General features: G+C 41.3%; 1 protein-coding gene across 1 annotated transcript; it reads left to right on the top strand.

Annotated features, from left to right (window-relative positions):
* The first annotated feature begins 1928 nt into the window (after positions 1-1928).
* Positions 1929-3391, top strand: LOC145819068 (wall-associated receptor kinase-like 1). Its single transcript, XM_082913053.1, has 4 exons — positions 1929-2111; positions 2455-2464; positions 2574-2959; positions 3026-3391. The coding sequence occupies exons 1-4, from the start codon at positions 1929-1931 to the stop codon at positions 3389-3391; spliced, it is 945 nt and encodes a 314-aa protein (XP_082769179.1).
* Positions 3392-20454: the final 17063 nt, after the last annotated feature.

The raw sequence follows: 20454 nt of genomic DNA, 5'->3' as shown, positions 1-20454 counted from the left end.
AAAATAGAGAGGAAGAAAGATAGATTATATATCAAGAAACAAAACCCTAATCTTCAATAAACTCATATTACATGTGTATGGTTTGCATCTATTTGTTTATTTTATACATATACACACACATACACAGAGAAATATCAAATATTCTAGATGAAACAAACTCTAATAAGACCTACCACGAAAGATTTCTTGGACTTGTGTTCAATAATCACATATTCATACCATAAGCACAAAACAAAGCAGCGGTTTGTAACTCTATCAATGTGTGTGTGTGTATATATATATATATATATAGAGAGAGAGAGAGAGAAACAAGAGCTGATGGAGTAGATGTGACTGCGAGAGGAGATGCAGGAGAAGATGGTAGTGGCAGAAGGAGATGCGGTGGTAGAGAAGAGCTATCGACGGCGGCGATAGATATGAAGTTCGTTGAGGAGAGGAGCAGAGAGAGAGGAAGAGAGGACAAGACTGGTTTGATTTGAGAGAATCAAGTTTCTTTGTGATATATAGGTGTCAGGGTTGAGGGACCTTAGACATTACAAAATAATATTGTGGACTGATTTAATCTTCTTCTTTTTTTCTTTTTTGTTTTTGTTTTTGTGTGTGTGTGTGTGTAACAAATGCAATAAATTGAATATGTTATAATTATCGGATTGATCTAATGTTTTGTGTAGATGATATACACGAATTACCCAAAAAAATAAACAGTTCAGATCAATAGAACGAGACCCATGGTGACCCCCACATGCCCAAACAACACCCTCCAATAAAAACTCCAAATTCAAATATTTATTTTTGATTAGTCTACACTCTTTTACACATTTCTTTCTCCACGTTTTGAATCTTAACGCGAGGCTATAACCATTAAAAAGTTTAGTTTCGAGGCTTTAGTTTAGATACAAAATTGATCTAATTTCGACTCCGGAAGAAGGAGACACGCCTATTTGGTTTTTTGATTATCAATTTTGAACTTTCAAAAAATTGCACCAAATAAGCTGGTTATCCACTAGTCCTATTACAGTATTTTTTTTCTTGATAACTGAATATCCAACCTGATGGACCAACTAATTTGGGGATCAATCGCACTGTTCACTAACGGAGAGCTCAATTAAAATAAGAACAAAGCCCCGTATGGATCCGCCCGATAATTCTATTACAATATTACTGTTCCTTTTCCTTTATGCTTTTAAGTCATTACTGATTTAAAAACTTGATTAAAATTTATGTTAAAAAAAAAAGTGCACTTATCAATATTTAACATTCCTTTTTAATAATTTTTTAAAATTAGAAATATTGATTGGAGTACTAATTTAAAAACTTGATTAAAATTTATGTTAAAAAAATTACTCTTATTATTATCATTCATTTTTAATAACTTTTTAATTTAAAATTTTTAAATCACAAGCAAATAAATAATTCTAGCAAATTAATGTTATTGTTTCAACAAAATAAATATTATATACAATTTCTTTTGACAACCATAATCTTGATAGAGTTTAAAATCAGCTCTCTTTTTTTTCTTTTTTTTTTCTTTTTTTATTTCTTTCAAATTTTATGTCCAAATAATTCAGCATAAGTTATGTTTACGAAAAAAATGTCCAGTTTTATTGTTATTTTTTTATGTAAGGATAAATTTTTAGTATAAAGTGTATAGAGTTGATGCATTTTGAGTATGTCCACACAACATCAAATTTAAATATGTATACCATCCATTTCATTTTATGAATGCTTTTTTTTTTTTTATGAATTACACATGACTTTATAAAATTAAAAAACAATTAAAATTTTTGCTAGACTTGATATTCAAATATTAATTTTTTAATTTTGGTAATATATATATTGATTATGGAGTTGAGTTCTCTACAGGTGTTTGTGTTGGATCAGCAGGACTATTGTTTTTACTTATTGCTTTTGGGTGGCTGTACAAAGTAATGAAGAAAAGAAATGACAAGAAACGCAAGGAAAATTTCTTCAAACAAAATGGTGGTTTCTTGCTACAACACAAGTTATCTTCAAGTGATGGCAGTGAAAAAATCAATCTGCTTAATTCGAAGGAGTTGGAGAAGCCACCGATCATTACCATGAAGATCGTATTCTCAGCCAAGGAGGCCAAGGTATAATTTTGTTATCTTTTCATTATCTAAACCTTACAACTAATTTCTTATCTTGCATGGATTTCTTACCAAACATCTTGAGGCCTTTTATACATGGATCCTTCTTTGGGTTGGATAGGGTTCAAGAATATAAGGGCACTATGAATTTTTTACACCAAAAGTCAGCACAACACTCGTATAATATATTTACATATACATACAGACACGTGTATTGGACTTGTATATAGCGTGGTGAGTGTGAATGAGCCAATATTTGTCATAATATTTTTATTGAAAAATCAAATACAATCTCTCCTAATTAATTTAACCATAATTAAGTAGTTATGCTATTTCATAAATGCAGGATTTGATTTGTAGCAAAATTTATGATTTTTGTTTTCTCTAATTTCGATAAGATTTCTTTATTGTTAATTTTTCTAAATTTTTTAATCAACTACTGACTTTCAATTATTTTTCCAATAGGTACTGTTTACAAAGGCATGTTGTCGGATGGAAGAATCATTGCTATTAAAAAGTCTAAGGTTGTCCACAAGGGACAAGTTGAGCAATTCATCAATGAAGTCGTCATACTTTCACAAATTGTCCATAGGAATATAGTCAAGCTCTTAGGTTGTTGTTTAGAAATAGATGTTCCTATGCTAATATATGAGTTCATTCGAAATGGAACACTCTCTCAACATGTTCATGATCAAAACGAGGAGTTCCCATTTTCATGGGAGATGCGTTTTCGGATTGCCACAGAAGTTGCTGGAGCTCTTTCCTACTTGCATTGTTCAGCTTCCATACCCATCTATCATCGGGATATGAAGTCAACCAACATACTCCTAGATGATAAATACAAAGCAAAAGTTTCCGACTTTGGAACTTCAACATCCATTGATGTTGACAATACTCATTTGACCACATGAGTATAGGGGACATTTGGGTACTTGGATCCAGGGTGCTTTCAATCTAGCCAATTTATTGAGAAAAGTGATGTTTATAGTTTCGGAGTTGTTATTGTTGAGCTTTTAACTGGGAAAAAACCAATCTCTTCCACTAGATCCCAAGAAAACAGGAGTTTAGTCACACATTTTATGGAATCAATGGAGGAAGATTGTCTACTTGAGATTCTTGATCCACAGATTCTCAAGGACAGTCGGAGAGAAGAGATGATTGTTGTTGCTCATCTCGCAAGAACATGCCTAAACTTGAATGGGAGGAACATGCCTGCAATGAAAGATGTAGCAGTTGAGTTGGAAGGAATTAGAATGTCCCAAGGAAGTTCAACCATTCACTAACACTATGAAGAAGTTGAATACAATACAACTGATTTGACTGAGGCTTTGGATGATGCTTCAACCTCAACAAGAACATTTTTAGATAGTGGGAGTGGGACAACTTTATCGTTTGATGTCCGACCTTTATTGCATACCATGTAGTGAAGTATAAACTATACATACTATGCTTGTCCATGCTAGATATTTACCATAAAGCTTTGTTATTCAAATGTTAATAATGTACTAGTATGTAATGTTACAAACATATGTACTAATTACTTATGCTTTGGATTGGCAATAATAATAGTTTTCTATAACATATTTTCTATTAATAAAAATCATTCACAAAGAACAAACTGGATTCATTTGTTTGATCGAATACCCAAAAAGCTGCTCTGATGTTGATCAAATCCGCAACATTAATGCAACTAGATTGAGCTCTATTGAAGATGATATCATTCCTGTGTAGTCCATAGAGTTTCACATAGTCGTAAAGAAGGTTATGTCCATATTTGTTTCTCCAAATTGGAGTAACCGCACCTAAACCACCACTCTCAAAATCTCAATCCAAACTTTCCGAGCAAAGTTACATAAAAGGAGAGGATGTTTGGTTGATTCTTCATGTGCAATACAAAACGCATAAAGATTTAACAGGAAAAACAAAACAAAATAAATAAATAAATACATCGTCTTTGCCTCTCTTCCGAATTAAGTTGTCCTCAGAATTGAGTCTCAATTGGACTGCTTCCAATAAGTTGAGTAATATTCCACATGATTCACTTTTTTCTCATTCAAATAAAGATCTTCTAAATCTGAAATCTCAAACTATGTTATTGTTCTCATCAAAAGAACAGACCTCAGCCATACTTTACAATCCTTTTTGCAAAGAAAGTTTAAAAGGTTTAGAAAATCTGTGTTTAAAGAAACAATTATGGGACCATTTATCCTTTCAAAACCTTATCTGCAATCCGTTTTGCAGTTTTAAGTTGAATTTTTCGTTTTAACACTGTCCCAACTCTATCAATCATATGACTCTGGCCATCATCCACAATTCCTTTCCATAACCAAAAGAAACACCTTCCCTCATTAGCAATGGGATCGGTCATTCATTCTCATTCCCATTCCCATTATATTTGTGAACAATAAGCTTCCTCCATAAAGAGTCCTCTTTTCTCTCCCGAATCTCCACCATCATTTTAAAAACAGGGATGAATTCTTTACTTTTACAGGAATAACACCCAACCCGCCAAACTCCTTTCTTGTTGTCACTTTTTCCCAATTCACCGAATTAATCTCTTCACAACCACCCCAAAGAAATCATCTCTATAATTTTTCCATTATATTTTCCACTGTTGCAGGCATTGTAAAAAACAGACAAGTCGTGCATTGGTAAATTGGATAATGTTGCCTTAATCCGAGTCACCCTTCCAGCAATTAGCCAAGTCTATCCCTAAATCATCAGTTTTCTTTGCATATTTGCAATCTAAAGGGCTGTTATTGTGGTTCCTATGGAATTGGATTCAAACTTTTACATTTAATGGAGTTCCACATCAAACGGTGAGGAGTGTCCGGCGAAGTCTTCCGTGCTCTAAAGAATTTCTCAAAAAAAACTTCATTTATTTATTTGTTATTAGAGAAATATTATTTATCAATAGTAAACTATTTTGCTGATACATAATAGAAGTCTTTTATTATTAGTGTAGATTGCAGTCAATTATGACAGCTGAGGAATATCAAGACTTCTTCTACATAAACATTTAACAGAGGTTGAGACGTCTCTGTTTAATTAAATTAAATTAGTATATTACACATACACTACTACCTCATCGAGAGGGAAATAACATAAAATATGCAAAATAAAAACAACATAAAAACAACATAAAAACTATAGACGAAGAAGAAAAAAATAAAATAAAAGAACAACATGGTTTTGCAAAAAAACTCCTCATCTTCTCTCCCCCTCCTGCTGCTGCAACTGCTGCTATGGCTGAAAAAAACATCAACGCTTTCTTATGCGAAGCCTAGTTGTCCAGAATATTGTGGAGATGTTAGAATCCCATATCCTTTTGGAATAAGTCCCAACTGTTACTTAGATGAATGGTTCTCCATAGGGTGCAAGAACTCGAGCAGCAACAACAATGAAGTCGCACCGTACTTAATAAAGATCAATCTTGAGGTGCTGGAAATTTCATTCAATGGAAGCTACCTACGAGTCAACAATCTAGTAACATCTCCCAACTGCCCCATCAACAACAATGTAAACTCAACTTCAAGCATTAACTTGAGATTTACACGTTTTCGTTTCGTAGAAATAACCAATGTATTCATGGCCATGGGCGTTGCTTAGACCAACATTACTAGGCATTTTGTCTAGCAAAAGTACACAAAAAGTACGCTGTGTATTTTTCCTAGCCACTTTATATGTATGTCTATTGTGTATTCAAACAAGACTATCTATTTTAGCTAGTCATGCAAACTAACTTAATTGATTTTCAACGCGCACGCTGTAACAAGTCCGCGGGGGACCTCGCTACAGTTCGGACTCGATTTTGTGTCGCGGTTCTTAATCTTGAACCAAAGAGTCCAAATCTGGCAAATCGTTTTGAGAAACAGATTTTTGAAAAAGTAGTGCCAAACATGGACTGCTTTGCCATATACAGAGTCGCCACCTAAATATTTTTTAAAATGGGAAATTTAGGAAACCCTGACTCGGTGCCGAAGGCCACATGTCCGTCATCACCGGAGTTGTCTCGGCTCGGGAGCTTGGGTACGATCGGGGAAGGTCAGCTATGAGCACCCCCTTTCGCCCGGTCCGAAGACCGGCCTCTACTAACCGTGATATCCGTTTTTGAAAACTTTATGTGTTCTTAAACCAATTGTTAGCCTAGAATTCCTATGTTATGCGCGCAGCAAACAAGTATAGACCAAATCGCCCAAATTGGAACAAAACATTTCATGTTTATTTTGAAAATGGTTTGCTACTCGCAAGTAGGCTAAAATACAGATTTTGCCACCCTCAAGTGGGCTTTTGGAAAAGATGGTTTTGCCACTATCTAGTGGGCTTAAAAAATCGCAGTTTTAACGCATTATCCCAATTTAGGCATTTTGACCTCCATCCACAGGCATTCAAGCAGTTTATCTCATATAAGCACTTAGCCACATGGTAAGCATGCTATCATGGCAACACTCACACGCATGCTGGATGCTAAAGCATAACTACTTACATTGTACTCCGTGCCAAAACAATAAACTAGTTAGCAAATATGCATGTCCTAGTTCATGTTATTTTGCCTAATGCAACACATACAAGATGCAATTTAGTTAGGCTCGGTTAACCTAAATATGGCATACGATATGCAACCAACTGATTCATGTATTCAATTTTGGAATTTGAAAATACGAATGCAGTTAGTATGATGTACCGAGCCCGGTGCATGTCAACAAATGCATGAATGCACGCATGCATAGCATAAGGTATGCTAAAATAAATGTGCCCTAATCTACCATCATAAGCAGGTAAATAAAAGGGAAGAAAGAAGTGGGGTTAGAAGGCATACATCGCACGCACGCACACTTATTACAAATATGCCCTCGCTCGGAGGGACCAAAATAATAATACAAATTAATTAACTACGCAAGCTAATTAAATATTACAAATTAATTAATTCATTAACAAATTAACTAATCTAGGAAAACATGTAAATCGCCTCGGGAAATGTGCCGCCATGCATAGGCTGCCTCTGTTTTCTTTCCTCTGCTCCTCTGAAGGCTACCAAAACCTCAGGACTGCTTCCTTGGACACTGAGGAGTGCCACAGGCTGAGTAGAATTGCCACCGGCAGTGTGGTGTAATCACCGGCACAAGATGAATCCATCGGCTGCTTGTTTACTGCCGGTCGGCAATATATACTGCCGGTCGGCAAGGAATGTCTGCAGAACCTGCAATTGACAGCAACAGAGTGCAAAGCAAAGCATGGCAGCACAATTCAAGGCATATATGCACCATTCATGTCCCTTATCATGGTAATGACTCAAAGGGGCATGTGCCTCGATTCTCGGACCACCAATCACGCATTTCCATGCATGATGGCCCAAGGAATCAAGTATGCAACTTTCATGTCAAATGAAATGCAAACCAATCAAACAAACTAAAGCCCAACCTCTATCACATGATCAAGAGGCAAGGCATGCATGCCAATGCAATGCAACCTAGGTATGCAAACAAGAATACAAGCATGCTATGCAACTACATGACATACACAATGCTAACAACATAACATGCGCAACGCTTTGAAACATGGCATACACAATGCAAGGTGGACTTACGCCAATGTGAGTGGACCTCAGCCGCACCCACATCAGTGGCCATAAGATGAAAATGAAGTGCCTCGAAATGCGTGCACACGGGCACGTAAATCGAGGCAATGGCATATGCAATGCAATGGCTAAAATGGCAGATAGAATGCAACATGGACTTATACTAACATGAGAGAGCCTCAGCCACACTCACATGAGAGGCCGATGGATGAAAATGAAGTGCCTCGAAATGCGTGCACACGGGCACGCAAACCGAGGCAATGGCATACGCAATGTAAATGACATGAAAATGTGATATGGGCTTACACTAACATGAGAGAGCCTCAGCCACACTCACATAAGAGGCCGATGGATGAAAATGAAGTGCCTCGAAATGCGTGCACACGGGCACGCAAAATCGAGGGCCGAACCTACGGCACGGAATGCCACTCTAACAAGACATGGCAAGATGATATGCTAGCATGCAAATTTCAGAAGCTAAACATGACCCGAAACAGCCCCGAATCATGGCAAAATGGCACCCGATGCATGACATGCGACCCGAAATGCAAAATTAGGCATACACAATGGCCTACAGCTATACAAAGCATGCACAATATGGACATGGAGCATGAAGACAGAAGCAAGGCAGCCCTGAGACAAGAATTTTTACAGTTTATGACATGGCCAAACAGCAAGCAAAGATAGGGCTAAAATGGCATACAAAAACGGCTCCGCAAGGGAGGTAATGAAGCAAGTGGTAGATGCAAAACCCAAAAAGAAAAATACCCTTCTTCAACACTGAAGAGGGACCAAAAATATGATGTTTTTCAGTAGATGACAAGGCTCGAAAACAGATACAAGCATGGCAAACAATTTATGCAAGATTAAGGCCACAAGAGGGCTATAACATGAAGTACACAAAATATTCATCAAATAGCCAAAGACCCTTAAGGAAACATGACAAGGGGGTCAAAATATGGCCACTTTAAGTTCGGACCAAGCCACTAAAACAGAAGAAAAACAGGCTAATAAATTATGCAAAAAAGGGGGCCAAAGAGGGCTACAATGGAAAGTGGTACATGGAGGTCCCAAACAAGGATGAGCCCTTCTTCAATGTTGAAGAAGGGCTCAAAATAAGCCTATTCAAAGTTTATAACATGCTCCAAAACAGATTACACATGGGCCAAAAATACTATGCAAAAATGATGGCATACAAAGGTGTAAAGAGGCAAGTGCCAAATAGAGGTATCAAACAGGGTAGGACCCTTAATGAAAGATGAAATACAGCTCAAAAAAATGCTACTTTCAGTTTTGGCCGGAGCTCAAATATACAAGCAACTATGGCTTAGATATGATGCAAGAATAGGCTAGAAAAGGGAAGAAAATGACTCACCTTTGTAGATCAATGAGCTAGCACCTCTTGGTTGAAGTTTGGGTGCTCCTAGCCTCTGCAAATGACCTCCAATGTGCTGGAATGAAGTGTAGGGGTGTGGTGCTATGGATTGGTGAAGAAATGGCCAAGGATAATGAACTTTGGAGCTTGGAAGAGAGGGTTGAATGTATGGATATAGGTTTGTATGTATAATGGTGCCTCAGCTGGTTTTTTCTAACCTAGTATAAGGAAGAAGAGGGCTCCCTTTATAGAGCCAAGGGAGTAAGACTTCTCTTAGAAGCTTCAAAACCAAGAGCCAAGATCCTCCATACACGTGTATGGAGGATCCAGTCTGTGCCCTCCAGCTGGCACAGCTGGAATCCACTCAATCTGCAGAATGCTCTGGAAGGTCGTCGGCTAGCAAAAAAAGCCGGTCGGCTACTTTAACCTGCCGGTCGGCACAATAAATTGCCGGTCGGCTACTTTAACCTGCCGGTCGGCTACTTTAACCTGCCGGTCGGCAAAAAGTTATGCCCTTTTTCGTGAAGCCGCGCAGATTCGATCCAACCGGGATGATGCCCGACTTCAACTGATCATATCTCCCCCACTCGAACTCGGCTCTAGGAGATTATTGAGTGCAAAATGAAGCCCCGGAAGTAAGCTTTCCGACGGTGGTGGCCCCATAGCTAAACTCCAAGCGTACAGATAGACAAGCCCGATTCAGCGAGGGCTGCTTGACTCACTTCTACCCGGATCCATGCCGAACTTCTCCCAAACTAGTTTTCTACTCCCCTTTCCTCTCTTCTTCAACTCCAAACCCCTAAAAAAGTGTTTTGAAAGATTTGCCTCTCTTCTTGCCGAAGAAACTGAATCTTTGCCCTGCACATCTCTCAACACCGAGCAAACCATCAGTAGTGCCCAAGTCTTAAGGGTGGTCAAAAATGGGGTGTCTACAGTTGCCCCTCTTTGATAGAACTCAAAAGTCATAACAATGATGGGAGTGAATGTCAAAGCCCAGAGACGATCCATTTTTGACAAGGCCGAAGACTTGGACAAACAAACAAAATACCGATAAATAAATGCTTGTGCCCACAGGCTGCCTACGTATCCCTTTGCAAGGAATCAAACCAGCGTAGTTCAGGGGCAGAATGCAAATGATATGCAGGAAGACTTTGATAATTGGACTTATACGCCACGCGAAGCCAGTTTATATTCAAAACAATGCAATGTACTAACAAGTACAGGTGAGGTGCGCAAGATAACGCGATAGAATGCATGCAAAATGCAAGTAAGATGCACAAAACAGTGCGACGCAATGAACTGACAAATGCTACAAGCATTTTCTATGCAAGATGAGAGAGAGGATGTAATGAAATGCACAAGATAGTGCGATGCGCAAGAGAGCGCGAGTGATAAACTGCACAAAATAGTGCGATTGAGGTGCGCAAAATAGCGCGAATGTAACAATGTGATGCACAAAACAGTGCGATGCGCAAGAAAGCGCGAGTGATTTGAAATGCACAAGAAAGTGCGATTGAGGCGCGTAAAATAACGCGAAATGTAAACTGCACAAAACAGTGCAATGCACAAAATAGCGCGAACAAATGCAATGCACTAACAAGTGCAATTGAGGTGCGCAAGATAGCGCGAACAAATGCAATGCACAAAATAGTGCGATGCGCAAAATAGCGCGAAGGAAATGTGATGCACAAAACAGTGCGATGCGCAAAATAGCGCGAAGAAAATACAATGCACTAACAAGTGCAAGTAAGGTGCGCAAGATAGCGCGAACAAATGCAATGCACAAAATAGTGCGATGCGCAAAATAGCGCGAAGGAAATGTAATGCACAAAACAGTGCGATGCGCAAAATAGCGCGAAGAAAATACAATGCACTAACAAGTGCAAGTAAGGTGCGCAAGATAGCGCGAACAAATGCAATGCACAAAATAGTGCGATGCGCAAAATAGCGCGAAGGAAATGTAATGCACAAAACAGTGCGATGTGCAAAATAGCGCGAAGAAAATGTAATGCACTAACAAGTGCGATGCGCAAAATAGCGCGAAGGAAATGTGATGCACAAAACAGTGCGATGCGCAAAATAGCGCGAAGAAAATACAATGCACTAACAAGTGCAAGTAAGGTGCGCAAGATAACGCGAATGAATGCATGTTCTATGCAAATGAGGTGCGTTTTCTATGCAAGTATGGAAGAGTGCATTTTCTATGCAAGAAACAGGAGCATATTCTATGCAATATTGAAAGCAAATTCTATGCAAAATCGAAAGCAAGCATATTCTATGCATAAATCGTAACGATGCGCGGCACATATGTAACAGAAGTGTATATGAAAGTGAACATTCTATGCAATGGAAGGGCATCAAACATGTAAGTGCCTCTGATTTACCTCTTAGAGGACTTTGCAACACACTCAGCTCAAAAAGGGTACACCCTGTTCATATTGGCGAGAGATAACATCTGCTGCTGCTTTAATTGCCATTCTGACTTGAAGCAGGCTTACACTTGGGGTCGAGATACACTCATACTCCAGGGAAATGGCGAGGTCTGGGAAGGTGCACCTGAAATGCAGTCTGGGATCTTGCCAAAGCTGGAACACCCTAAGATGCTCCAAATTTTCCTTTTTTTCTTTTGCTTTGCAGTCCGGAACCTACATAGCTTCAGATAGGTCCTTGATCTACTGTTCACACTTATCGGGGGTGGACCCTGCAGTTTTATGAAAGAACAAGTACTGTTTTGCACAAATGTGGAGAATGGCACAGCACTCTGAGCACAAGATGATTTTTTTTTTTGGAAATTGAGAAATGAGTTCTTAACCGGGTATTGAGCCGACGACTGGCCACAGCCAAAATGACTCGACAAGTGAAAAACAAAGGTAAACAACCTAAACACATCGAGTAACACTCGAAGCGACTCAAAACGAGAATCGAGACAGACAAAATAAAATACAAGACTCAAATGTGCACATGGAGCCTGTTTCCTCGGGTATTGTTTCCCACCCTTTCTCATTTGTGATTCTCGCAGCGCTCGGCCCTCAGGCTCTGTTTTTCTGAAAAATCCCTTTTCTCACTTTTTCTCTCATTGCACATCTCTCTATTCTTCAATCTCTCATTTTTCAATCCCTCCCCTGGGTGGTTGATGGATAAACTAGAAAGTTGCGGGTTCTTGCCCCAAGCATTCTGCTAGATTCTCTTCTTCTGCTCACAATAGTGAACTTTCTCCCACAGAGGGGTTGCGATGTGGCTGGATGTGCAGCAGATCTACAATCGACATTGGTTGACGATGCTCTTACTGGGGAGTTTGGACGTGATTACATCTGTCCAAACAAAGGAGTGGAATATCTTGATCCGTTCCCGTTCGTGCTTCACACTTGGCTTGATACCTCATTGCGTGGAGGATGTGAGAGCCTTCTGCCCTTTTGTGGTCAGCTTCAGTGGTGCCCTTTTCTGGCAGGTAGAGTGCCCTTTTTGGCAGATGCATTGACAACGGGAGAAAGACAGGAAGCCTGACTCAACTGTGCCCCTAGTTCATTATTTTGACCATTTTTTGTTTTTGCTTTCTACTGAAACAATTTTGACCAATATGAAAGTCAGATTAACATACTTGTTCAATTTTTGATTTGAAAATCATGCAAGTTAGGTTATGAGCACTGAAAATTTTCCTTTTTGGGTCCAAGAAATGGTCCAGTTTTGGAAAAGACGGAATAATTTTCGAGAGATCAGTCAACCTCAATAAAGATTCTCAAAAATTATTTTTGCAAACGGCCAATGCTCAACAAGGACGGAACCTACTCTTAAGACGCGCAACTTCAGATCCGAAGGAAAATTGCCCCTTGCTTGAAAAGAGCTGCACGGCAACAGAAAGTTGCCCCTTGTTTGAATGGCACCGCGGCACACTGTATGGCAACGGAAAGTTGCCCCTTGTTTGGATGGCATCGTAGCGCATTGCAATCAGTCCTTAGAGTAACGATGACAACCGAACTCTCGGATACAGAGAAGGCAAATATGATCAAAACCATTACATGGACACAGTTGATTTTGAAGTGTTTTACGGCTGGACTTCGGAATGAAGTTGCCTACGTATCCCAAAGATGGGAATCAAGCCTGACGTAGTTCGGGGTTAAGGTACACTCGAGTATTTAACCTCTCCTTTTTAGGCTCTAACTTTTGCCAAGGCGCCCGATGCGGGTTTTCGACCTTGCGAGCTTTGTTTTTCTTTTCTTTTCAATTCTTTTCATTTCTTTTCTTTTCATTTCTTTTCATTTCATTTCCTTTTTTTTTAATTTTCTTTTTTGTTCTTTTCTTTGCATTTTTTTTTTCTTTTTTGTATTTTTCTCTTGCTCTAACTTTTGCTTGGGTCGCCCTTCCGGGTTTTCGGCCCAGCGAGCCTCTCAAAGGGTAAAAGTGTAACAAATCCATGCCAAATGGTTTTAGGGTTTTGAAGCCATCCGTATCCAGGAGAGTGGCTGTTGATTTGCAAGAGGACTCATCTTCGGCTCTTCGAGCACGTCTGACATCTTTGCCCCTAGTTTGAAGGGTACTTCTGTTCTAGCTTTGCAAGCTTCTTCTGATGAGGTCTAATCTTCTTGATCTGACTTTCTTGCCTCTTGTCCGAGGGCTGCTTCGAATCTGGCCACACAGGCCTCACATTGTGGTTGACCATTGAACGTTCTGAACTCAAGTTCAAGGTTTGAAAGTGAGGGGTCGAATTTCGAGGCTAAGGGCGATCCTAGGCTGCACAATCTCAAGAGCGATTCCACACAGGTCTTCGCAGGACCGCGCAAAACATTTTGTTTTTAAAAGTTTTTAAGAAAGCGACAGATCGCTCGTGCTAAAGACAGTGTGGGACCAATCTGGATCAAGTGAGCATCCTTCTCAGTACTCACATTAACAAGCATGATCTCGATCATTAAGGGCTTAGCATGCCTCTCTTTCTCTCAATTGATTAAATTTTGCAAAACCCAAGGAATTCTTTCCTCTTTGTTTTTATCACAATGTTTCGAAAAAAGTTTTGGAAAACTTAGGTCATTACAATGACTTCAAAGGCACAGAAAAGGCAGGCGAAGAGCACTGTCATCTCATTCAAACTTCTGGCATAACTGGCACACGGCAGAAGCAAACACAAGAGTATGAAAATTGCTGCTGTTTCATTCAAATCTGTTGGCATAACTAGCTCCAAGGCAGAAACAGACTCAAAAGAAAGCAAAAGACAAACGCAAAACAAGATAGTGATGTCCGAGGTAACACCCCCGGAATCACCTGACCCTAACAAAACAGGACTGATTCGATACAACAAGACAGACCTGAAACAAAAAGACTGACTCAAAACAGATTCAAAACAACACAACAAGACTGACCCAATACCCAAGTCAGAATGTACAAAACTAGCATTCACAAATGCTCAAAATAGTGCGCGCCATACACCACATCTGGAGTAAATCGAGCGCCATCCGCAGGTGGTTCATCCCCCGATCACACCACATTATCCCCCAGGTTCACTGATCCAATGACGATAGACTTCGCTGAGTTGGTGTGGTGATGACCTTATTGTCAATCAGATCTTGTATTTCGTGGCGAAGACGGAAACAGCCATCAGTGACATGGCCGACTTGCTGATGAAAGGCACAGTACTTGGTCGGATCATGGGAGGAAGGAAGTCTATCTGGCAGTGGTCGCGGCTCCAAGGGTTTCAAATTCCCCTCTCTAATCAAGATCCTAAAGGCCGCTGATAGAGACATGTACAGTGGTGCGAACACCCTCTGGCCTCGAGGTGGATATTTTGAGGTTTGTGGAGTTTTGCTGGATGCACCAGCAAAGCGATTGGCAGGCGTTGACCGGGTTTTCTGATCGTTTCCGAGCACGGGATTAGGGTTGAAAGGAACATTCCTCGTACAAAGGCCCTTCTCCTGGCTTGCCCCTTGATTCAGACTGCTCTCATTCTGAGTGGCGAAAGTGTCATCCACAGTTTTTGTAACAACTGCGAGGACTTGCTCTTTGTTCAGTCCCTCAGCTTTCAAAGCCTCAATATCCCACCGAAGGTGTTCATGGGGACCAATGCCTGCCCCTACCTTATTCTTACCACTTGCCTCCACTTTGCCAAGGGATTGGCCTTCTTCAAATGCAGCCCGTCCTGAGGAGCCTTTTGATATGAACTCCCTGGTATGTGATGCGGTTGATGACGGGGCCAAAACTCCAAAGGCCAGATCTGCTACAGTTCTCTGAAGATCTTCGATCATCTTCATCAGCTCAGAAGTAGTGGGTTCATGGGTTTGAGATAATTGGGGTTCAAATACACCCATCATGCATAAGTCCATGCTTTCCGGGATAAACACCTCAGGCTTGGGTAGATGGGTCGGGGTGATGTACATGCTGGGGTCGTAAGGGACGGCCAGTGTGTGGATTAGATTGAGATGTGGATGATGTACTTGGTCATCGGGGGCTAAAGGTGGAGTTATCGTCCGGTTGTCGATGAAATTTTGGACCTCATGACGAAGGCGGTAGCAACGGTCGGTGCCATGACCGCACTGCTGATGGTACATACAGTACTTGGAGGGATTATGTCTGGCTGGAAGTGGGTTAGGCAGAGGTTGAGGATCGAGGGGTTTGAGATGCCCTCTTTCCATCAAGGCTTTTAGTGCGCTAGTCAGGCTCATATAGAGGGGAGTGAAAGTTCTGCCCTGAGCTCGGGCTGGGCCGACTGTTTGTAGGCTTGGTTTGGCAAAAGGGTTGGCTGTGGCGACTGCATTGATCTCGGTGGGTTTGGGAATGACGCTACTACCAGCATTGGTACTCCCTGAAATCACCCTCTTTGTCGGTCCCCTTGTTCTGGGAATGATCCCGCTGTTGAACGCATTCTCGACCTGAACCCCCAGTTCATGCAAACTTTTGAAAGTGAATAATGGAGCGACTATCAACTTTTGCAACATATCATGCTCGAGGTTTCGCACCATCATTTGCACTTGATCCCTCTCAGAAGGGCGATCTGTCATCTGTGCTGCCTTTGCCCTCCACCTTGCTACAAATTCCACAAAAGGCTCTGTTGGGTTCTGGCGGGTTGTTTCAAGCTCTTGCATGGTCATTTCAACTTGGGTATTGTAGGAATACTGATCAACAAAGGCCTCAGCCAATTCTTCCTAGTCTTGCTTCACTTTGTCCTCCAACTTAGTGTACCAAGTGGCTGCTACACCCGACAGGGTTCTTCCATATAGAGAGAGTTTTTGTGGCTTAGTCAGTCCCATCGGCTTTAGGACATCCAAGAAAAGTTGGATATGTACCATTGGATCTCCAGACCCGTCGAAACGGTCAATACATGGCATTTTGAATCTGTCTGGGAGCCGAACGGCGGCCTCGGTGTGCCCATCCTCAATGTCGGGAATGGAGTTAAGGCCCTGTGCCTTTTTGAATTGCTTCTCAAGGTTCGCAATCTTCACTGCAGTCGGATTGAGCTCATTAACATCAAGGGAATAAAGCCTCTCATTAGGCTGCACCAGGGGCCTGAGCACCTGAGCTTGAGTCAACCTTTCTCGAGGATTCGAACACTACAAATCTTCAACTGGCGGAAGTGGGTCAAAGTTTGGCTGTGGTCTCAAAGCTGGATGTGAGGCAGATGCCCCAGATGGACGCTGCATTTCAATACTGGTCTCAGCCTGCATGGCAGTTCCCTGATTTAACGCTGCTATCACGGCTACAAATTCTTCCGAACCCTGGGCCATTATGGTCTGCTGAGTCCGAACAAAGGTGATGTGGCTGGTGACTGTCGGATCAGATGAACCAATGAGCCCTGTTTGGCCCTTCTTTACCTTGCCTCGGCAAAAGAACACTGGTTGCCCTTGAATTGAATTTCTGACCTAACAAAGTCTATCAGCACTAGTCCAATGTACCCGGGGGATATCAGAGCCTTCTGAAGCTATGGTTCCAGGACTACCTTGCAAAAGAGAAAACAGACAGCATCTCAGCTCGGATATAATCATAGTGGAATGACTGTGCTCAATACTGATCACTGTTCCCCAAATATCTGTCCCAAAATTGATACCCTCAGGTAAAACTGATTCCCCAAATACTAATGCCCACAGGCCTGATGCCCAAACTTGCAAACTGATATATGCATTCCTATAAAGATACACTCTAAAAGCACATAGCAAGTAAGAGAGAGCCAAAACACCCTTATGTTGGGGTAGGGTTTCCCTGTCCTATTTTGTCAGGAGCTAGGGTTTCACTATGCACACAGCAGTTCTCAAACAACCTAACATCGGGTAAGCAGCCTGTCCTAATTTGGAATGGTCACTATGGATCCGAAAATGTACTAGGTCGAGTGGTCAAAAAGGGTGCCCCGGTAAAACCGGGGTTTGTGTTCCCATACTGTCAGAGCCCATAGCCGGTCAGCCTTACGGACATGCCTTGACAAGACAAGCCTCCGACAAACCGTTCAGGAATGGCAGATGGCAAACACTGTGTTCCTAGGCGCACCAATGCACATGCAATGCAAAGAAACACATAAATGAGATCAAAACAGGATATCACGAGTTCAAGTCAAGCTCTCTAAAGTCCCCAGCAGAGTCGCCAGAAACTGTAACAAGTCCGCGGGGGACCTCGCTATAGTTCGGACTCGATTTTGTGTCGCGGTTCTTAATCTTGAACCAAAGAGTCCAAATCTGGCAAATCGTTTTGAGAAACAGATTTTTGAAAAAGTAGTGCCAAACATGGACTGCTTTGCCAGATACAGAGTCGCCACCTAAATATTTTTTAAAATGGGAAATTTAGGAAACCCTGACTCGGTGCCGAAGGCCACATGTCCGTCATCACCGGAGTTGTCTCGGCTCGGGAGCTTGGGTACGATCGGGGAAGGTCAGCTATGAGCACCCCCTTTCGCCCGGTCCGAAGACCGGCCTCTACTAACCGTGATATCCGTTTTTGAAAACTTTATGTGTTCTTAAACCAATTGTTAGCCTAGAATTACTATGTTATGCGCACAGCAAACAAGTATAGACCAAATCGCCCAAATTGGAACAAAACATTTCATGTTTATTTTGAAAATGGTTTGCTACTCGCAAGTAGGCTAAAATACAGATTTTGCCACCCTCAAGTGGGCTTTTGGAAAAGATGGTTTTGCCACTATCTAGTGGGCTTAAAAAATCGCAGTTTTAACGCATTATCCCAATTTAGGCATTTTGACCTCCATCCACAGGCATTCAAGCAGTTTATCTCATATAAGCACTTAGCCACATGGTAAGCATGCTATCATGGCAATACTCACACGCATGCTGGATGCTAAAGCATAACTACTTACATTGTACTCCGTGCCAAAACAATAAACTAGTTAGCAAATATGCATGTCCTAGTTCATGTTATTTTGCCTAATGCAACACATACAAGATGCAATTTAGTTAGGCTCGGTTAACCTAAATATGGCATACGATATGCAACCAACTGATTCATGTATTCAATTTTGGAATTTGAAAATACGAATGCGGTTAGTATGATGTACCGAGCCCGGTGCATGTCAACAAATGCATGAATGCACGCATGCATAGCATAAGGTATGCTAAAATAAATGTGCCCTAATCTACCATCATAAGCAGGTAAATAAAAGGGAAGAAAGAAGTGGGGTTGGAAGGCATACATCGCACGCACGCACACTTATTACAAATATGCCCTCACTCGGAGGGACCAAAATAATAATACAAATTAATTAACTACGCAAGCTAATTAAATATTACAAACTAATTAATTCATTAACAAATTAACTAATCTAGGAAAACAGGTAAATCGCCTCGGGAAATGTGCCGCCATGCATAGGCTGCCTCTGTTTTCTTTCCTCTGCTCCTCTGAAGGCTACCAAAACCTCAGGACTGCTTCCTTGGACACTGAGGAGTGCCACCGGCTGAGTAGAATTGCCACCGGCAGTGTGGTGTAATCACCGGCACAAGATGAATCCATCGGCTGCTTGTTTACTGCCGGTCGGCAATATATACTGCCGGTCGGCAAGGAATGTCTGCAGAACCTGCAATTGACAGCAACAGAGTGCAAAGCAAAGCATGGCAGCACAATTCAAGGCATATATGCACCATTCATGTCCCTTATCATGGTAATGACTCAAAGGGGCATGTGCCTCGATTCTCGGACCACCAATCACGCATTTCCATGCATGATGGCCCAAGGAATCAAGTATGCAACTTTCATGTCAAATGAAATGCAAACCAATCAAACAAACTAAAGCCCAACCTCTATCACATGATCAAGAGGCAAGGCATGCATGCCAATGCAATGCAACCTAGGTATGCAAACAAGAATACAAGCATGCTATGCAACTACATGACATACACAATGCTAACAACATAACATGCGCAACGCTTTGAAACATGGCATACACAATGCAAGGTGGACTTACGCCAATGTGAGTGGACCTCAGCCGCACCCACATCAGTGGCCATAAGATGAAAATGAAGTGCCTCGAAATGCGTGCACACGGGCACGTAAATTGAGGCAATGGCATATGCAATGCAATGGCTAAAATGGCAGATAGAATGCAACATGGACTTATACTAACATGAGAGAGCCTCAGCCACACTCACATGAGAGGCCGATGGATGAAAATGAAGTGCCTCGAAATGCGTGCACACGGGCACGCAAACCGAGGCAATGGCATACGCAATGTAAATGACATGAAAATGTGATATGGGCTTACACTAACATGAGAGAGCCTCAGCCACACTCACATAAGAGGCCGATGGATGAAAATGAAGTGTCTCGAAATGCGTGCACACGGGCACGCAAATCGAGGGCCGAACCTACGGCACGGAATGCCACTCTAACAAGACATGGCAAGATGATATGCTAGCATGCAAATTTCAGAAGCTAAACATGACCCGAAACAGCCCCGAATCATGGCAAAATGGCACCCGATGCATGACATGCGACCCGAAATGCAAAATTAGGCATACACAATGGCCTACAGCTATACAAAGCATGCACAATATGGACATGGAGCATGAAGACAGAAGCAAGGCAGCCCTGAGACAAGAATTTTTACAGTTTATGACATGGCCAAACAGCAAGCAAAGATAGGGCTCAAATGGCATACAAAAACGGCTCCGCAAGGGAGGTAATGAAGCAAGTGGTAGATGAAAAACCCAAACAGAAAAATACCCTTCTACAACACTGAAGAGAGACCAAAAATATGATGTTTTTCAGTAGATGACAAGGCTCGAAAACAGATACAAGCATGGCAAACAATTTATGCAAGATTAAGGCCACAAGAGGGCTATAACATGAAGTACACAAAATATTCATCAAATAGCCAAAGACCCTTAAGGAAACATAACAAGGGGGTCAAAATATGGCCACTTTAAGTTCGGACCAAGCCACAAAAACAGAAGAAAAATAGGCTAATAAATTATGCA

This window comes from Camellia sinensis, chromosome 2 (genome assembly GCF_055761805.1).
Source record: "Camellia sinensis isolate YWXY chromosome 2, ASM5576180v1, whole genome shotgun sequence".
In the NCBI taxonomy this organism is placed as follows: Eukaryota; Viridiplantae; Streptophyta; class Magnoliopsida; order Ericales; family Theaceae; genus Camellia; species Camellia sinensis.
Note: the sequence above shows the minus strand (reverse complement) of the source record. Positions and strands in the feature narration are given on the sequence as shown.

Excerpts from the sequence above, each read along its gene's own strand:
- LOC145819068 (XM_082913053.1), top strand. The coding sequence starts at position 1,929 with ATGAAGAAAAGAAATGACAAGAAACGCAAGGAAAATTTCTTCAAACAA. Across the intron at positions 2,960-3,025 it reads ATGATAAATACAAAGCAAAA|GGGACATTTGGGTACTTGGA; the intron begins GTTTCCGACTTT and ends ACATGAGTATAG.